At 34.7% G+C, this 21167-nt stretch overlaps 1 protein-coding gene across 1 annotated transcript in view; it reads right to left on the bottom strand.

Annotated features, from left to right (window-relative positions):
- The window catches only part of LOC105993902 (sodium channel protein type 2 subunit alpha), a 128193-nt gene that overhangs the window by 1982 nt on the left and 105044 nt on the right, over positions 1-21167 (bottom strand). The window contains exons 18-27 of the mRNA XM_013027283.1: positions 18751-18871; positions 16208-16362; positions 14257-14430; positions 10538-10660; positions 8845-9126; positions 7050-7103; positions 5504-5641; positions 5048-5152; positions 2418-2684; positions 676-757 (exon numbers count right to left, since the gene is read on the bottom strand). Coding sequence (XP_012882737.1) covers positions 676-757; positions 2418-2684; positions 5048-5152; positions 5504-5641; positions 7050-7103; positions 8845-9126; positions 10538-10660; positions 14257-14430; positions 16208-16362; positions 18751-18871 — 1501 coding nt within the window. The remainder of the gene's footprint in view (positions 1-675; positions 758-2417; positions 2685-5047; positions 5153-5503; positions 5642-7049; positions 7104-8844; positions 9127-10537; positions 10661-14256; positions 14431-16207; positions 16363-18750; positions 18872-21167) is intronic.

Below are 21167 nucleotides of genomic sequence, written 5' to 3'. Positions count from 1 at the left end.
GCAAGCACTCTACCACTGAGCCACCTTCCCAGCCCTGCATTGATACTTTTAACACATAGTCATATTATGTTCCTAAGAACTATGAGCTGAAGGATGTGATTTTCTGTCAGTTGTGGGGCTTGAACTCAGGACCTGGGTGCTGTTCCATGAGCTCTTCTGCTCAAGGCTGGCCGTCTACCACTTTGAGCCACAACTCCACTTCTTAGTGTTTGGAGATAAGAGTTTAGGGGGACTTTGCTGCTGGGTTGGCTTAGAACCATAATCCTCGGATTTCAGCCTCCTTGAGCAGCTAGGGTTACAGGAATGAGTCAATAGCACACAGCCATTAGGTGTTCTTGATGACTCTCAATTCTTCTGACATAATTGTGATCTATTTTATTGGAGAGCAGGCAGAATTATGAATAAGGGAAAATATAGGCTCTGGAGATAGACACACCAGGAACAGAATCCTGGATCTTGTCTTAATGCCATCCTTTTGCTTCTATTAAACTTACATTTATTTTTCCTCCACGATTTCTTCTAACACTTATCTTTGTGGTGAAAACATTGAAGTTCTTCCTTCTAACTTCAAAAAATATTCAATACAGTCGTGTTGTCTACAATCAACCTACAGTACAATAGCACACTAGAACTTCTTGCTCCTGTCTCACTAAAATTCAGTCCCTACTAATCAACCTCTCCCCTCCTTCCCTCCCATAGAGGTCCTCAGCATCTGAAAGAACCATTCTGCTATCAATGTCAGTAAGACATTCCCCATCTCCTAATTAGTTTATTACTACCCCATCACATTGTTGCGTCGGACAAATGGAGTGACTTATTGTTAAAATATAGATAAGGTAGGACACAGCACAGCTCAGAGTTGTTGTGATTTGTTGCCAGATAAACTAAAAAAGAACGCATCACATGGATTCTTTAGCTTCCCAGTGCACATAAAAGATCATGTTTTAGAGAATATGCACTGAATTTTATGAAAATTGAGAAAGGGGAGAGATTGAGAGGGACTGGGGAGAATAATGAAAGGGGTGACCTTGATCAAGATTCATTATATTCATACATTACTTTGTTGAATGGCAACTCCTTTGTACAATTACTTAAAGATAAAAATAAAATTATGATAATGTCTGAGCTGTTGCAAACATGGTGCCAATAAATTTGCTCAATGCAAGGTTGCTACAGACCTTCATATCTGGAAAGTGCAAAAAAATGAAAAAGTTTCCCGGTATAGTATTTTTCCCTCTATGTGCATGTTATTTTCTTGCTGTCTCCTCCAACAAACTCAGAGTATAGTTCAGAGATAGAGCACTTGTGTAACATGAGGTAAAGTCTCTGAGTTCAATTCCCAGAACCACTAATAAACAAACAAACAAAAGACCAAAGCTAGTGTTTAAATCTACTTATATTTACTTTCAGTATTTAATGTTCTAAGCACAAGTGCTTCATATATATATATATATATTTTTTTTTTTTTTTGGGTCCGGTCATGGGGCCTGAACTCTAGGCCTGGGCTCTGTCCCTCAGCTCTTCAGCTCAAGGCTAGCGCTCTACCACTTGAGCCACAGCGCCACTTCCGGCTTTTTTCATTTTGCTTATGTGGTGCTGAGGAATCGAACCCAGGGCCTCAGGCATGCAAGGCAAGCACTGTACCACTGAGCCACCTTCCCAGCCCCTTCATATATTTTTTATGACAATGAATTGGTTTTAGATTTGTGAATACCATATCTCCCCTTAAAAAGAAATATTACAAACTATAAAAGCATCTGAACTCATTATGATAACAAGAAGCTTATATTGTCATATATATATATATATTACTCCAATTATCTGGGAAATCATGTTTTTGAATTGACTACTAATAATATATGTATTTATGTTTGTGTAAGTTGTTTAATCAAAAAAGTATTATACCACAAGAGTACTATGTACAAGAATATGGCCAAGTGACTGTGACTCACATGTGTAATCCTTACTGCTCAGGAGGCTGAGATCTCAGGATCATGGTTTGAAGCAAGCCCAGGTAGGAAAGTCTTATGTGCAATTAACTACCAGAAAACTGGAAGTAGTGCTGTGGCTCAAAATGGTAGAACACTAGCTTTGAGTGAAAGAGCTCAGAGACAGCTTCCAGGCCCTCAGTTCAAGCCCCATGACCAACAACAGCAAAAAAGAATATTTATGCAAAAGTTGCATTTACTGTCATTTGAAGTGAGAAAAGATAAATAAAAGCTGAAAAATACTTTGAGAACACTGTTACATTCCAAGATGGAATTAGAAAAATGCAAATCCAAAGAGCAGACATTAGACTTTTTCTTGAAATTTGAGGATGAATGAGAAAGATTCATGAAAACTTCTCTGAACTTTTAAAACATTGATTTTCACTATCAAATTCCTTGAATTAAGTAAAAACTCCTTTTCTTACCTACAATGGAGAGAATGACCACCACAAAATCAAAAATATTCCATCCGATGGTGAAGTAATAATACCGCAGGGATATGAGTTTCAACACACACTCTCCAGTGAACAGAACAATGAATACCAGGTTAATCCAGTATAGGATGTTGGTCATTTCTTGACTCTGGTCATCTGTCTCCACCATCATGGTGACCATGTTGAGGCAGATGAGGATCATGATGCTGATATCGAAGACTTGTTTGGTTACAAAATCAAAGACCATTCCTTGGAATTTGTTCTGGAAAAAAAAAATAACACAGACTTCCCACTTACAAAGCATCAATGTACATAATTTGAACATAACAATGTGAAAATGTACTCTTTAAAAACATTTCATGATTGTTTTATCCATGCTAGATAATTTTGTGTGCTGTTTTATCCAACTCTTTTCAAATGTATTGATGTATATTGCACATGATACAGACATTATAAACTGCAGATTCAGAACCATTTACTATGCTATCAGTTCCATAAGAACTTATATCCTACATTCCTTCTTTCAATATCTCATTTCATGTCCTATCCATAAACAATGCACTTTGATGACAAAAAAAAATCTGATTTGGATTTGTGAACACAATGTCTGCTTCTGAAAAGAAATGTAACAAGAGATAGAAACATTTTCAACTACAAGGCAATGGAAGCTTACACGTCTGTGATTATGTATGTATGTAAATGAACATATTCATTACTATGATTATGAAAGAGATATTTATGAATGGAAAGTGCATAGTGTAGGGTCAGTAAATATTTATAACTATATTTTTTTATTTCCTATACTCAGGAATGGGTATTGATATTACCTTTTTAAGACTTAATCAAAATATTTCCTCTTTGTTTCTGATTTCACATTCTCTCATCAAAACCACAACATCTTAAATCTGTCATATAGCTTATGACAGGCATTTCAAAGTGGTAGTTTAAGGCAAAGAATATTAGTAGGAAAACAAATAAGTATGGATCAAATTCTGTATTTTATTTCATTGTTTATCCAAGTTCATTTGTTAGTTTTGACAATTCATGGATGTATGTTTGACTTTCATGTAGGTAAATCTATGTGGAGATTACATGAGGTAGATCTATTTTAGAATAATCATTTCACAAATTACAGATCACAGATTTTTTTTCTTAATCAATTTATTTTAGTTTTTGTGTCAGTCCCAGGGCTTGAATTTGTGGCTTGGGCACTGTTCCCCACCATTTTTGCTCAAGACCACTTTGAGCCACAACTCCATTTCCAGCTTTCCGATAATTAATTGGAGAAAAGAATCCCACAGACGCCGGGCGCTGGTGGCTCACGCCTGTAATCCTAGCTACTCAGGAGGCTGAGATCTGAGGATCGCAGTTCAAAGCCAGCCCGGTCAGGAGAGACCGTGAGACTCCTGTCTCCAATAAACCACCAGAAAACCGGAAGTGGCGCTGTAGCTCAAGTGGTAGAGCGCTTGCCTTGAGCTGAAGAGCTGAGGGACAGCGCCCAGGCCCAGAGTTCAAGCCCCACGACTGACAAAAAAAAAAAAAAAAGAATCCCACAGACTTCTCTGCTTGGGATGGCTTCAAACCACAATCCTTAGATCTCAGCTTCCTTAATAGCTATGTGTGTATCTATCTATCTATCTATCTATCTATCTATCTATCTATCTATCTATCTATCTATCTATCTATCTATCTATCTATCTATCTATCTATCTATCTATCTAATCTATCTATTTTGTCGGCCGTGGGTCTTGAACTCTGGGCCTGGACGCTGTACCTCAGCTCTTCAACTGAGCTAAAGCACTGCTTCCGGCTTTCTGGTGGTTAATTGGAGATGAGAGTGTCATGGACTTTCCTGCCCCGGCCGGCTTTGAACCAGGATGCTCAGATCTCAGGCTCCTGAGTAGCTAGGATTACAGGCATAAGCCACTGGTGCCCCGCTCTGAATTTTATTTTTAAGGAGTAATTTGCCTTATGCCTTCTTTTGCAAACTGAAATTCTCACTTGTAAGCCGGGTCTGATCTCAGACCTGATCACCAACTTGTAGCTCCTTGTAGTTGCTTAAGATTATAAACATAATTAGCTCGCTTTTCTTTAGCATGATATTGTCCCACAAGGTCAGGGTAGTAGAGAAAATAAGAACTTTGGCCATTGTCTTTAAACAAAAGAGAAACTCTGCAAATATGTTGTATTAGTGATTCTTTCAATTTTCAGAGTTGGAGAGAAAACAGGTCTCTGAGAGATTAATTAGGTCAATCAATCCTTAAAGTAGTCTATAAGCATCCACTATTTCCATGTGGTATATTTATATTCCATGTGGTGTAAATGTGTTCAGATTGTTCTCTATAAAAATCTCAGTGTTATCAATTCTGTGTGAAACTACTAGCATTTCAAACTAAAACATCCATTTAGAAGCATCTTGTATGATAACATATAAAACTGCATCATGTTAAATAATTTAGACTTGATAAACACAAATATAACAAATATTTCAGTTATTTCTACTAGTCACAATATTAAGTAAAACCATCATGTTGCAAAAATCACAATAATTTTACTGTCAAGCAGTTTTGGCTGTGAAAGTGATAGCAGAGCTCTCACTGATGAAAAAATGTATATTATTCTTACAGCAGGCCGAGGAATGGGTTTTTGTGGTTTTTTTGAACCCAGTTTTTTCATTGCATTGTAGTATTTCTTCTGTTCTTCTGTCATAAAAATGTCTTGACCTCCAAAGTAAAGAAACAAAAGCAAAAAATAGTTAAAATCATGTTCTTTGCAAGCTATAAAATGCATTTAATAATCATGTGTAATTTGGCTTCCATTCTATTCTTATGTTGTTGAGATCTATATTATTGAAGCTGCATATGTTCAATATACAAAGTACACTATAACAGCCATATTTGCACAGGAAAATATAAAAATATCTAATCTCAATTACAAATTTCCTAAGAATCTTATGGGTATTAGATCTCAAAATATTTTTAAAATTTTATATTATTTGCTATGCCAATGTATTTTGGAGCATAAGGCAAACAGATATTTAGCTCACATTTCAGAGCAAAGATGAAGTTTTAGTATACTTATCTTCTTTTTTTGTTGGTTGAAGTTATCTATGATGACACCAATAAAAAGATTCAAAGTAAAGAATGAACCAAAAATAATAAAGATGACAAAATAAAGATACATGTACAAATTGTCTTCATATTTGGGTTGTAATTCTACCTATAAAATCAGAGAAAAATAACCATTAGATTTATTGCTTGATAATGCACAGCAGTGAGTTTTCAATTCTCTAAACATGTCTTAATCAATGAAGAGCAAAGGAACCAAACACTGAATAGAATTTATGAGCCTTTACACCTCAAATGCTAGCTAAAGAATTCTGGAAGAATATTCATTGACTTGAGACAATCATTCTGGTAGGTGTATAAGTATTGTCTCATTTTGGTTCAGATTAGCTGTCCTTGATGACTAATGCAAGTAGAGCCAGTAACTTTTGATAATTTTAGGGGACAAGTGGATTTTATCTGTTGTAATAGAATCTTCAAGGTTTTTTTTTTTTTAAGTTAATGTACAAGAAGCTAAAGGGAAGTTGTTGATTAAGTCAGTAAAAAAAGGAACTTGAATGAATGAATTGAGAAAGTAGGAAGCTATTGTAGAAAGTGGTGATGACTTACTATTTTTGTCAGATTTCAAAAACTCTTCATTATTTAAACTGTGCCAAGCCTCTTTGCTTCAGCGGTAAATGCTATTAGTATCATACATGTAACATTGTTAGTTAGGATTCATGAGATAACCTAAGAAACCCCAAACCCTAGCAAGTAGCAATTAATGATAAATTATTATTATTGCTAAGGAAAAGCAGTAAATAGGATTCTTGGTACAGTGCAGTATTTTTAATGTTCTCGGTCTCCACTTTGTGTGTCTGCCTCTGGGTGTCTGTCTCTGTGATTTTATGAAATGAAAAATAAACAGGGAATTTTCATCCAGAAAGTTGCTGCTGGTACTATATAGAAGTATTATTTGGAACTTAATTGCCATTCTCTGGTAAACCAGAAACCAATCACTTTTTCTAAAAGGTAATTTCCTTCCTTATAAGTAGTGAGGAATTAAATGAAATTAGAGAAACAGTTTCATGAATACTGATGTGTGGAAGGTAGATAATGAAAATTTCTGCTTTCTATCCACTTCCTAGAGGGAAATATTATTGATTCATTTGTTTGTTTTGCTTCTGGAATTCCCCCCTGCTGTTTGTCATATAATTCCTATCAGAAAGAAGATCTAAAGCTAAAGTAAATCTATTACAGATGAAGAAAATTGCCTGGAGGCTTAGTATATACAAATGATCAGAATTATCAAAGCTGAAAAAACCAACTTCTGATTTTGAAAATACAGTTAATAAAGATTAAGTGACAAATTTTTATGCTTAAAACTAAAAAAAGTAAAAAAAAGCCCTCATTGTGTAGATAATATTTTAATAAAACTTTTAAAGAAATAATAGAGCAAATATTTTATTTTTTAAATATAAACTGATCTGCGATTTAATTTTATGGACAATATCATTTAATCATAATACTGTGGAAATACTTACTTGATCAAATTAAATATTTCCCTACAAAGAAACACTTACATTTCGAGAGTCAACAGCTGCATACATAATATCCATCCATCCCTTAAAAGTGGCCTGTAAAAAATCATATTATTTAATTTACTCCCATACAATAACTTCAAAAAATAGATTATCAGAGTAAAAATGTAGAAAAATCTCTAGACTAAAACATTCTGGATGTTTTCACTACAAAGAAAGAATGAAGATTTGTGGAAAAACATATTCAGATCTAAACATTGCACAGTTCATACATGCATAAAACATCATATTGAAATCTTCAAATTATGTCAGTGAAGAAGGCAAGTTTCACTATAATTAGGATTCAGTCAAATACACACGTAAAATAGTTCAAATTGATATTTAACTCTTTGGGCAACGTATCATAGCTCAAAGTTAAAATGAAAACATTTTAACTTTATATTTTCCTGTGACACCTTCACTTAATCTCAGCCCAAAAGCTGAGATTATGATACAGTCAATAAAATCTTTAAATGCATGTTTAATATCTATAATTAAAATTCTATCATAAAAGCAGCATCAGTAACATTTGCCCCTCATGTAATTCTAGAAGTATATATAACATAAATTTCACAAAAGAATACAAACATAAGTTCTACTGTATGCCTCATTATTTGATCATTTATTTATTTATTTATGTCGGTCGTGGGGCCTGAACTTTGGGCCTGGGCGCTGTCCCTCAGCTCTTCAGCTCAAGGCTAGTGCTCTACCACTTGAGCCCCAGTGCCACTTCCAGCTTTTTTTTTCTTCTGCTTATGTGGTGCTGAGGAATCAAACCCAGGGACTCATACATGCAAGGCAAGTGCTCTACCACTGAGCCACCTTCCCAGCCCCTATTTTATCATTTTTTGTGTAAATTATTGCATCTACAATATATTCTAAAAGTTATATTCATATGTTTTAATTGCTTTTTATAGTTATGATATGCAGTATATTTTGAAATATATATGCACTATGAAGTGGCTAACTAATGATAATTAACATATACACTGCCTCACACGTATTTTTGTACTGAAAACACTTAAAATTTGCTCTAAAATTTGATTTACAACTAAGCTGAAAATCAACTGCTAATTATTAATTACAGTTACCATAATGTACCATAGATCTCTAGAATTTATTTTTCCTTCTAACTAAAATGTGTCTTTTGATCAACATCTTTCCTCTTATACACTTCAGGTCTTTGTCTCAGTGATTTGATTTCACATGTGAGATCATGTGATATTTCCTTCTTGTGCCTGGCTTATTTACTTTAGATAATGTCTTCCAGGTTCATCCATCTTGTTGCAAATGACAGGATTTTGTTCTTTATGTTAAAAGATTGAATATTATGCCATTGTTTATATATGCCACATGTAAAAAATACATTCATTCACTGATCAACAGACACATTGATTTCATAGCTAGCTAATGGAAATAATACTAGTTAATATCAGCATATTTTTATGTGTAATGTGAAATAAGTATGAGGAAAAGAAGAATGCATTTCTATTATATATAGGCCTAATAGTGGGATTACTGGAACACATGATAGTTCTTTCATAATTTCTTGAGGAATTGTCATACCATTTTTCTATTTGTTATAGAGATTAACCTTTCTCCCGATGGCTACATTAATTTACATCTTCATCAACACTGTGCAATATTCTTTTTTCCCAGTCTTACCAACATTCTTTGCCATTCTTCTTTTTTGATAATATTCATGCTAAGGAGCAAGAGGTGTTAATTTATTTTGAGAAAGAAGAACTTGGGACTCATTTTAATTATAATAACAGAGAGTAATGAAATGGTTACTTACTACTTGAAGCAGAGAAAGATATCCAAGTCCAACGTTATCAAAGTTTACTTTGACGTTTTTCCACCTGGCAGTTTGATTGCTGTCTATGAGTGCTTTACATTCACTGTAGTTGTTGACCACACTTACATCAAACATCTCTCCAGTGGTATAATTAATGCAATGATAAAACTTGCCAGCAAAGAGATTCACTCCCATGATACTGAATATTAGCCAAAAGATCAGGCAGACCAGAAGGACATTCATTATGGATGGAATGGCTCCCAAAAGAGCGTTTACAACCACCTGGCACAGAATGGGCAGGGGGAGGGGGAAGGGAAAGTAACTGAAAAACCAACGAGAGATACTTATTTGTACTTACATTTTATTAACAGAGTGGTGGCCATGTTATAGAAAATATATCTGTATTTCTTGATTTTGAATTTTGTGTGGAAATGTTTTGTAGCTCAAAGTGAAAATATTGAAATGATAATTCAGGAGATAAAAATGAGTTTTATAGGATGCTTTCGACAGTATAAACATTGCTACACATAAACTTAACATATGTTTTAGATCAAGGGATTGAACTAATTTAACATATAATAGATGATTAAGACAATTGAACTAATTAAGATGTGACAGTGACATGGGTATAAAATAGAACCATTTGGCTGCTAAATTCAACAGAGAAAATATGGCAGTTATTTTCATATTAAAAGTTTGGCACCCTTTTGTTCATTTAATTTTTGTAGAAAAAATTCTACAAAAACAGTGACTAGAAATTTGTAAGATAAAGAGAATTTAACAAGTAAGTAACCATACATAGATGATTACGTATAAACACACCTACATGCACCTCATTCATCTCTGGTGGTATTTGCCATATTCAGATGAAGTCTAAGTCACTATTTCCTCTTTAAAAATATTTAAATGTATTTTATTGTATCATAATTGTGAGGCATGTGCTACATATCATCAAATATACAACAATAGAGCATATAGTCGAAAAATTTAAAAAAACCAAACTTACTATACTCTTTAAAAAAGCATATAGTACTTTTTCTTTAAGTCACTATTTTCAAATCTCACAATTTTTTTCTGAAAGATCTTTTTGAACTGCTTAAACCACAGAGACAGGGCATGGTCATTTTCTAGGTGGTGAGGGCATGCGGGCTCATGTTTTATGCCCCAGTGGAAGGCAAATGTCAATACACATTCTTTTCTGTTTCTTTCTGACACTTTTCTAAGTGAGTATTGGATTTCTACAGTTGACCTACTTTTTAGTCATCACCATCTGCATTTGAAAGTTAAAAGGGTAGATTCATAGTTCAAAAGTCTCAAAATGTGTTTCATTTAACAGTGAAGAATGATGAGTCATAATTTGGTAGTTTTGAGTCACAGAAATTATGATTTCCTGTCCGTTTATAAATGAAAAAGATAACTCTTGATTTATATCCACAGTCTGCACACATAACTAGATATTTTCCACTGTATGAAAATCCAGTTAATTAGAAACAGGCATTATCTGTGCATATGAATATATAGACATGTGATAACAGATACGATTACAGATGTCTGGTAAGTATTATCTTGATTGGTGATTGGTTTTGCGTGTATGAGTGTAACAAGTTCTCCATGGATCTGTCATTTCTAAGGTACAAAGCATCTGGCTGTTCACAACTATAAATCCAGTAAATGCTTAAACCTTTGATCTTACCCTCATTCCTTCAAACCGGGATAAAGCTCTCAGTGGTCTCAGCGCTCTTAGTGTCCTGAGCGATTTGATGGCACCAAGTTCTGAGTAGCCCAAGGCATTTGCAGTTAAGCTGACCAATGAAACCTGTGCACACACAAATCATACCAAATAAATCACATGGCTATCATCTCATTTGCAGTTAAGCTGCAGATGCGAAATCTATACAGGAAAAGTAAAACAATTTCATTTACAAACAACAATGTCCACTCAGTTGAACCTTGCTCTACGCACTAAAACAGGAGTTCTCAAACTTCAGTGAGTTTCTACATCATCTAGGGAGTTTATTAAAAAGACTAGTAGCTGGCTGAGTCTGATTTAATCAGCTTGAGCTAAGACCAGAGAATGTGTATCATGTTTCCAAGTAAGGAGAAGCATCAATTATTAAGTCAAATAAAATTTGTGAATTAAAAGGAAGAAAAGAAAACAAAGAACTACAAATGAAAAAAGGAGGAAAAACAGATTTTAGTGTAGTAAAAAAGTATAAGGATGTTTTCTTTAGTTATACATACAGGTGACTAATTCAGTTGATTAAAATTCTCATCTCTCAACTTAAAAATGCAAGATAAAAAAACTGTCACAGTTGGCACTGGTAGCTGAATTTTCTTTAAAAAGAGATTTTAAAAATTCATTAAAATTACACAATCTAAGAAAAGGCACTTTTTTTCTAATGTACTCAAGAATTGCAAATGCATATTAACAGAGATAAATGAGTAATATAGCTTTAAAGGTATGTTATTTGTAAATATTTAAAAAATTTAATAAGTGAGGTACATAGAAAATGGTTTAAAAACTTGTTTATTTAAATTAATTTTGCACATATGTTCTGAAAGTTTAGAAAAAATTATATACTTATCTTTTTTTATTAAATATTTTTATTGTAAAGATACTGTACAGAGGGTTACAATTACATGAGTAAGGTGATGAGTGCATTTTCTATTGAGCATTGTTACCCTACACATTTATTGATCATAAGTGCTTTATTTAGGTTTTCCACATTTTAAAGTCTTAAGTTTTGTAGTCTCTTCATGAATACTTGAAGAGTATGACTGTGAAAATTTTTTGCAAGTAAGACAAGGGCATTGACAGTATTTTACCTTCTCTGAAGACAATATCAAAAAGATACACATTAAAGGATGAAAAGTAAAAGTTAAACATATAAAAATAAACAGACTTGTCACATGGGTAAATTAAATGGTAAAATATGCCATTTTATGTAACTCATGTAGCTAGATTTGAAAAGAAAATGCATTCCTTTCCCTTTCTCCCCCTTCCCCTAACTCCTTTTGTTCCTCCTTTTTCCTCCTCTCTTCTCCCATCTCTTTCTTTCTGCTCCCCATTACCTCCCTTCCCTTCCCTTCTTCTTCTCTTCTCACCCTTCCCCTTTCCTATCCTTCTTCCCTGACACTGAAAAAGTATTCGAACTGGTTTTTTCTTTTTATTTATTTTATTTTATTTCACTTTATTGTAAAGGTGATATATAGAGGGGTTACAGTTGCATAAGTAATGATACATTTCTTGTCACACATTGTTACCCCCTCCCTTGTTTTTCTCCCACTTTCCCTCCCCCTGACTTACTGCTCCCCAAGATGTAAAGTTCATTTCCAACATATTGTCTTGTGAGTGTCGCTGTTGCATTGGTTCCCCCTTTGTCCTTTGTCTCCCCTTTGCTTCCCCAAGTCAGATAAGTGTGTATATAAGACACAGGATATCAAAATAAAAATAGTGACAAAAGGGTATAAACCAAAGCAAAAAAATGAAAGAAAAACTTTACACAAAAACTCCACAAAATTAAAAAAAAACACAAAATATAAAACCTCTTATTTCCAAGTCTTGAGGTTCATTTCGAATAACATAATTTTATATGGTCATATAGTAATCCCCTTTCATTTCCATCATTCTTATAAACTTTCCTTCCTAAAAGTTCAGGCTAGTCTTAGCTTTTCTCTATAAGTAATTCTTCAATGGCATTACTTTTAATTTGTTTATTTTTCTTTTTTTTTGTAAAGATGCTGTACAGAGGGGTTATAGTTACATGAGTAAGGTAATGAGTATATTTCTTGTCAAGTTGTGTTTTCAAATTTCTCTGGATGGTGTTGAGAACTCTTCACACTCTTTTCTAACTTACCTTTTGCACATTATAATTTCCCTAAAAGTATTTCCTCTTTCCCTCTGACACTCCTTATGCTTCCCCTCTAGTACCACTTCTTATTTCTTGTATCAACACATCAGTGTCCCTCCTGCATCTGGATCTGCTGACAGACTCACGCTTTACTGGCCCATGGAGGCTTTACTCACATAGTAACCTGTCTATGACCAGTGCCAGTGTGTCCTGAACACCTGTCTCTCCTTATTATTCTCTATAAGCTCCTGTAAAATCAGAAAAATGGCTTACTCACACTTGTATCTCCTAGAGCAGAATAGGTGAGCAATACACATACTTGATATAAAGAGAAGTACTGTTACTTGATATAAAGCAAAGTTTGACATATAATCATAATATATTTAAAAATCTGAAACAGTAGATATCAGAGTATACTAGGTATTATGAGTGCAAGTTGCAGGAAAATTAAACTTCCCTTAACAACTTCTTATTCAAGTAGTGCTCACTTAATGGTTTTATAGATGCATGGATACATTAGATATCATTATCAATCTGCCAAGCTGGCATAGCTACATATATAATAGTGAGAATAAATAATATCATGTACAATCTCATAATATAAATAAAGAATGGTTAGATTTTACACATTTTTCTGTTACAATTTCCAAACATTTGTGGAATTAAATGGCTTATTTTGAGAACACTTGAAATATAATTTTTCATGCATCCCTTATATATTACATTTAGCAATAATTTGTCTCCAAATTAAATTATTTTAAAATTACCCTGAAATCTGACATGTATGCATCCTTAATAAATTAGTTTTATTAAAATCTTGTATTTATTAAAGAAAAACTTAATCTTCAAATAATTGGCCAAAAACTAATCTGATTATACAAACCAAGCTGTTTCTCTTGCCTTTTGAACCCTCAATGTTCCTTATGATTAATATTTCACTTGTTTGATAAATACTTCTCAATAGGTTTTGATGATAACAGGCTCTATTGGTAAATATATTTGTGAAGATCTTGAATACTGTGACTTTGTGAAGTATGTGGAAAGCCCAACATTTAAAAATGAACATATTATTCTATGAAACTTGTGATTTCACATATTAATTTGATGTTAAATCAGTGAAGTATAAGGTGTCTTTGAACCATTTAAACATTCATTTAAATTAGCAGAAAGTATCCTGAATGTTCTCTCACTGGAAAAATATCCTAAAACTTGAATTGATGCAACATTTGCTGAAAATCTGCCATGTGTCATCTGCCATTGCTAGAATAGATCCCAACCATTACAATCAAAGAAATGGAACACTGCAAGCTGGGGGCCATTGGCTCACGTCTGTAATCCTCAGATCTCAGCCTCCTGAGTAGCTGAATGCAGTTCAAAGCCGGCAGGAAAGTCCAAGACTCTTATCTCCAATAAACCACTCAGAAAACCGGAAGTGGCCCTATGGCTCAAGTGCTAGAGCGCTAGCCTTGAGCAGAAGCATTGAGGGAAAGTACCTAGGCCCAGACTTCAAGCCCCATGACCAACAACAACAACAACAAAAGGAACACTGCAGAATACTCACATCCACAATTAGGAAATCCAGCCAGCACCAGGCATTTGTAAAATACATTTGAAAACCATATGCAACCCACTTTAGAAGCATTTCCAAGATGAAGATATAAGTGAAAACTTTGTCGGCATATTCTAACATGGTCTTGATGGTTTTGCGCTGTTCAATATAAATATCTTCAAAGGCCTGTAAATTTAAAACGACTATGTTGAATTTCATTGTCACAATCGCCAGCATGTTTTAGGGAAAAAGAAGGGGAAAAAGGGATACAAACCTCCTCTCTGGTGCCCAAGGCTAGTAGGCAGTTTCGTTTCTCATAGCTGCATTTGCTTTATAGCTATCTATATGCAAATGACTTTGGCCATTTCAGCAAAACATGGAACTTAGGACATTTTACAATGCTTGATAAGAAATGTACTCATTACCTTGCCCATGTAATTGTAACCCCTCTGTACGGGATTTTCACAATAAAAAAATTTTAAAAATAAAATGAAATAAAATTTGGATATTAGGGTACCTAAATTTTAAGTGACAATCAGCTGTTTCTTTCTAAAGAAGGACATAAAAAGTCATTTGGAAGTATAACTAATTCGTTGAGTTTTGAGTAGGCCTTTTCTATAGCAACACGTTGCATCATCCTAGCAGGGAAGGGAAAAATCACTTTTTCTCTTTTCTGCTACATATATTCTCACAATCTTCCCCCATAGGTATGTATGGGCGTATGTCTGGAAGTTCCTTGGCATCATTTTTCATAGCTCCTGAGGAAGTTCTTGTTGAGGAACTCATATTCTGGAGTCGATGGGATTTTTGGAATAAAAACGTCATTTTACTCAGTGCTCCTACCAGGGCTCAACACCAGGGCCCCAAAAAGCTCACTTTGTAGCTGAGTTAGGAAGCTCTTCAGATGCTGATGACTATGTCTATGTATTTAGTATTTTGCTGAGCTTTGATTGAGGCTAATAAAGAATCAAGAGCTATTACAGCAAGGGCATTCGTTGGTAAAAAGACCTCATAGTTCTCTCTACTTGGCATTCAAATTCAAGGCTGATCCTCTTTGGACTGAGTCCGTCATCTGATGTAGAGTTTAGTTAAGTCAGAAATGGGCCCAAAAGTCTGCAGATACAGTACACTCATTCTCACAAAATCAACTCACTGAACTTGAAATTAAGCTATTGAAAAAAACCCAAAAAAACCAAAGGCAAATACATTTGTATCACCCAATGGGAATATGAATCAAGACTTTTTATTATGTTAGTGTTTTGACCAAATTGGCTATGCAATTAAATGAAATCTGATGTAAATTCAGTTTGTAATGCTTGCTCTTTGCAGAGTCAACAATTAAGTCAGCCTACTAATCACTCACTGTAATTGGCAGAGCAAAGAAGACAAGTGAGCTTGCTGCACGCAGCACACATCTTGTGCTGATTAGCTCGATGGTTAGCCAATTCTGTTTTGGTTAGCACTCCACCATTTGAGCCATGGCTTCACTTTGTGTGTGTATGTGTGTGTGTGTGTGTGTGTGTGTGTGTGTGTGTGTCTGTCTGTCTGTCTGTGTGTCTGTGTGGTTAACTGAAGAGGAAAGTCTCAAGAACTTTCCTGTCTGGCCTGCCTTTGAACGGCAGTCCTCAGATCTCAGCCTTCAGAGTAGCTAGGATTACAGGTGTGAGCCACCACTGCTTTGTTAATAGTTAATTTTTTTAAAAATAAGAATTGTTACAAATGATTGGAAGGACAATAAATCCTTCTTTTAATATTAGAAGAAACCAAACAAATCTAGTTTTGAGTCTGAGGACTACCCTAGACCAAGAAATAAAGGTTGAATGCATTGGGACCTTCCCATAGGTCTAAACCTGTCACACATGTTGTCTTTCATTTTCACACATCCTGTTTTAAAATGGTAATATGAGGCATATTAGGGGAATTGGAACGCTTTAGGTAAAAGATGAAAGAGCAGACCACCTACCAGAGCTCCACTACTGAGCAGAATCATGAAGACAATGAAAGTTTCAAACCAATTGTGCTCTACTATCTTGTAGCACGTTTTCCTCAGATTCCACCAGAGCTTCCCTTTGCCTTCTTCTATGCTTATCTGACAGCACTTGAACTTCCGTACACAGTCTAAAAGATAGGTGTGAGAGTAAAGAAAGATTATGTGCATTATGTTAATGGGACAGTCATCCTCATTACTGCCTTATACTATGTTGTAAACAATTTGATTTCTAAGAGGGTGTTCAATTATAGAAATAAAAATCACTAATGTGTCCTTTAAATCAGTCATTCATTCCTTGTTTGTTTTTATGTTTATAGGACTATTATGATGGATTGCATGATGAGACATAAAATCTGAAAAACAAAGAAAAATACAATTAAAAGCTCAGATTTGCATCTTACCTTTATCCTATGAATGCAAATCTACTCAGGAAATTTTATATATTTAAATTATGATAAAGTTCACTTGATGGAATATAATATAAATATTTCCCATCTTACAATGAATAGATTTATGAAAGATTTCATCTCTTTTCACTATAGTGTATATGGTCTTTTATTATTAAATATTTAAGTTGCTTTCTTCCTGGGGATTATTGGGAACAGTATAATAAGCACTTTTGTATAATGTATGGACAACTAGATTTAAAAGGCTCTTTAACAAATATTTATTGAGCAAATGCTATAATAGAAGAATTGTATCGGAAATATTAATGCTATAACTTGTATAATAGTATTGTCTTCAAATAATGTGCACTTTATATTGCATTGATTTTTCCATAAGTATTATAATGATAGGAAGCAACAATTATCATAAGACAATGTTTTATAAAAGTTTATCAATATTTGGGTGCCAGTGGCTCACACCTGTAATCCTAGCTACTCAGGAGACTGAGAGCTAAGGATCTTGGTTCAGTGCCAGCCCAGGAAAGAAAGTCCATGAGACTCCTATGTCCAATTAATCACCAGAAAACCAGAAGTGGTGCTGTGGCTCAAGTGGTAGAATGCTTGCCTTGAGCTGAAGAACTGAGGGACAATGCCCAGGCCCAGAGTTCAAGCCCCACAACTGACCAAAAAAAAGTTTATCAATAAAGTTTAATTTTGAGTTCCATGGAATAAAGAGAATTGGGGGTCTCAATCTTGAAGGAAGTATTCAAATCATATCTAAAACCTGTGCTGAAAGAATGAAGATCCTGATATAAACAAAAGTTCATGACAGGCACATTTAGGGGTTTCAAAGAAGGAATCTGAAGTTAAGACTAGAAAAGTAGCTAAAATCCAGTGGTTTCAAGTGGATGACATATGGCACCATTATTATTACAGTAGATAACTGATCCCGAACAGAAATGACATAATTTTAGTTGAAACTATTTCAATGGCATATTAATCCGATAATATAACTTACTGTATAGCTCATAATTTATATCATATATTATCTTTGCTCAAACTTATTTTTAAAAAGATGTGGATAGGGGAGGGACGGGTGAGAATATTGAAAGGGGTGACTTGATCAACATATATTGTATTCATAAACTGCTGTTAAATAACAACACCTTTGTACAACTACTTTAAAATTTAAAAAAAAAATTGCTTTGACTGATACAGTGGACTGCTACTCAAGAGTAAATTTAAATGTAAGATACCAAAGACTAAGCTGGGCACTGGTGGTTCACGCCTGCAATCCTAGCTACTCAGGAGGCTGAGATCTGAGGATCACAGCTCAAAGCCAGCCCGGGCAAGAAAGTCCATGAGACTTTTATCTCCAATAAACCATCAGGAAACCGGAACTGTAGCTGTGGCTCAAGTGGTAAAGCTCTAGCCTTGAGCTGAAAAGCTGAGGAACAGCGCCCAGGCCCAGAATTCAAGCCCCACAATTGACAGAAAAAAGATACAGAGGACTGCTATTCCTGAATAAATTTAAATGTAAAATGCAACTAGGTGTGATAATATACAGGGCTCTATGTATTTACACACAAATGGACTAAAGGAATGTATATGCAGAGGAGGAATCCAAAGGTATAACTCCTCTAAACAATTGAAATACTCCTTCTCCAAAATGAACTCCAGGAAATGGAAACATGTTTTTTTTTTGGGGGGGGGGGTAAAGGGGAATGTTTAAAGTTAAGAGTACAGGAATGAAGAAGAGAGTGAGCAAATGCAGTTATTATATTCAATATACAATGTATAATCATATACAATCATACAAGTATGATTCAGCTTCTTCTCCTGTTAGATATTTTAGAAGGCCCCAATGAAACAGCGTTTCTTAGACTTAAATACTATCCACAAAAATAAACTTATGTATTGTATAAATTAAACTTATTTTCAACAATCAACTTTGTTTTGACATAGAAAAGACTAACAGTAGCAGATCGATGAGTAATGAAAAATGATGAGAATGATGAGTAATGAGAAAGATGGGAATAGGTGATTAAAGTCTGACAGACAGAAAAACAGACAGAAATGATAAATGGCCCCAAGAAGGTTGCTGTCCAAATATGTCCCTGCTTTGCTTACCTTCTGTAAAACAGGCCTCAGGTTCGAGAGATTCTTCTGGTTCAACCTCAGGTTGCTCTCCCTCAGCGGGAGCCCCTATATCAACTGTGCTGCCTTCAGATGAACTAGTTGCATTTAGTTTCTGAAAATCAATCCCACAGAAAAGCTTTAAAATATTTTCTCTGCTCTCAATATAAAAAGTCATAAGGTCTGCCCTTATCCCTACCCCCAGTCTTCTGTATGCATTTTTCTTGAGCTGTAATTTAAAAATAACTTAAACGCAATGCCAATCTGCTTTGGTAGAAGTGGGGGGTCACAAGATTAGATACAGCACTCTAGAATCATTTTTTCTTTAAATATTGTGCTAACAACAGAAATAACTTTTGATGCAGCCCATATACAAGGATTTTGAAATAGGATCCTGCGGCAAGTTTATGAAAATATAGAGTCATCTATAGTCTTGCTTGTGTAAATTAGTTTGTAAATAATATTTGGTTCTAAAATTGTGACCCAACCAACGAAAGCTGCACAAGTGTATTTTCATGTCAAATGCAGAAAAGATCTGATTCAATGCACACAGACAGCAACCATCTAAATCTGTCCACTTTTCATTGACATGAAAACATATACTACTGATTGTTATTAAATGTAGACTATTATTTTCTAGTTCAGAAAAGAGCAGCACATTGTTAGCTATATAGCAAGAGCTGAAACTTTGCATTCTCTTTGGCCAATGCACTTCCTGGTTTCATTGTGCATTTGGAAACTACTTGTTACTCTGGCACTCTCGCCTGTCTTGTTAGTAAAGACAGAAACACATCTTTAGTTTTTTTCTTTGGGTTAAATCAAATATAAAAAGAAAAAAAACCAACATTGAGAAGACTTTGCTTGAATCTTGAAATGGATAAACTTTAGCTAGGTTAAGGCCAGTCTTGGGATCAACGTAAATAAAGAGATCCCAGTCTTAAAGTTGATTTTAAGAAACTACAGAAATGGTGCAAGGCCAGGTGTGAGTGCCACATGGAATCAGAGTAGTTTAGGCCACAGCATTCTCGAACCTGTCACAATGTTATTACCATTAGTGCATAGCAGTAGGGATGGTGGAGCTTCAAAGAGCTACTTTGTAGAGAGGATGAGGTAAGCACATGATAAAATGCACACAAGGTATGTACAACTAGAATAAATAGTATTCGATAGCCAGTACTAAAAAGATTCTTCTAAAATTTGGGCTAAGGATTTAGTGGATTTCCCCCTATAAAAAGGGATCCTTTCATTTATGAAAAACAATTTTGTTCTTATATAGGAATAAAAGAAAACATTTATATTTATTTATATGTAAAGGAATGAAATATGTAAGTATGTTATATGTGGTATTTCAAACATGTTTGCCTCAGCTTATCTAACAATGCCAGTAACAGATGCATAAGTATTAGATAAACCTGCCTTCTTAGATTTAGTCCTGTGATTAAAAAAATTTAAAAAACCTTAAATATTATATCTTATAAGGTGGTTGAAGATTGTTCTTCAATCAAGATGTTCTTCTAATCAAGTATGCCATAGTATTAGATAAACTTATCTTTGTCATTAAAGCATTGAATGCAAGGTAAAAAGATTTGTTATAAATATTCTGATTTTAGCAGGGGGTCTGCGGACATGGAGGAGAAGTCCCAGGTCAGGGGCCAAAAACAAACAAACAAACAAATAAATATTCTGATTTTGTAGACTTTTCCTAATTACATTTCCCTTTTCATTTTGTTAGACTTTTTGTTAGGTAAACTTGAGATTATATACATGTAATCAACTGAGACTTTATGAACATGGCCTCTTACTTTAATCCATCTAATTCACATGAAGCCATTAAATATTAGGAACCACAGATGATGTCATTTACAGGAGGTTGAAACAGAACACAGGTAATCAGACAAATTGAGGTCTACTCTTATCTGCTGCAACTATAGACAGTACACAGTGAAAATGGAAGCTTCCTTTAAAGATTGGAGATTGCAGTGTAAACACCACGCAGCGGGACAAGTGAAGGGCCCGAGAGAAAGTAGAAAGTCTGCTCTTAGGGCTCTACCCATGCTTTAGTGGCATTGGTGAATGACTACATCAGAGCCTTCATCAATCTTGAATGGTGTGGCAAGTGTTCAGTGAATGCGGAAGGGATGACATAGTAAACAATACAATCTTAAGGTTGAAGGTTACGTGGTGGATGAAGTCACCAGACAAAACAGTACAGGAATTCAGGGTTCAACACAGTCACATCAGGGTCATTCCTGTGGTATTATTTCTATTGCCAAGGAGCCGGACTGAGGATGCTTAATTAGGTCATGAAGACCTGGGTCACCAATAATATCCTCTCTTCTCTGTTTATCCTGCAGCAACCATACTTCTTCCGTTCACAGCATCTCCCTAAAGAAATCTGAATGCCCAATTTA

Source organism: Dipodomys ordii, unplaced genomic scaffold (genome assembly GCF_000151885.1).
Source record: "Dipodomys ordii isolate 6190 unplaced genomic scaffold, Dord_2.0 Scaffold5, whole genome shotgun sequence".
Lineage (NCBI taxonomy): Eukaryota > Metazoa > Chordata > Mammalia > Rodentia > Heteromyidae > Dipodomys > Dipodomys ordii.
The sequence above is the reverse complement of the archived record's forward strand: the minus strand, read 5'-3'. Positions and strand labels throughout refer to the sequence as shown.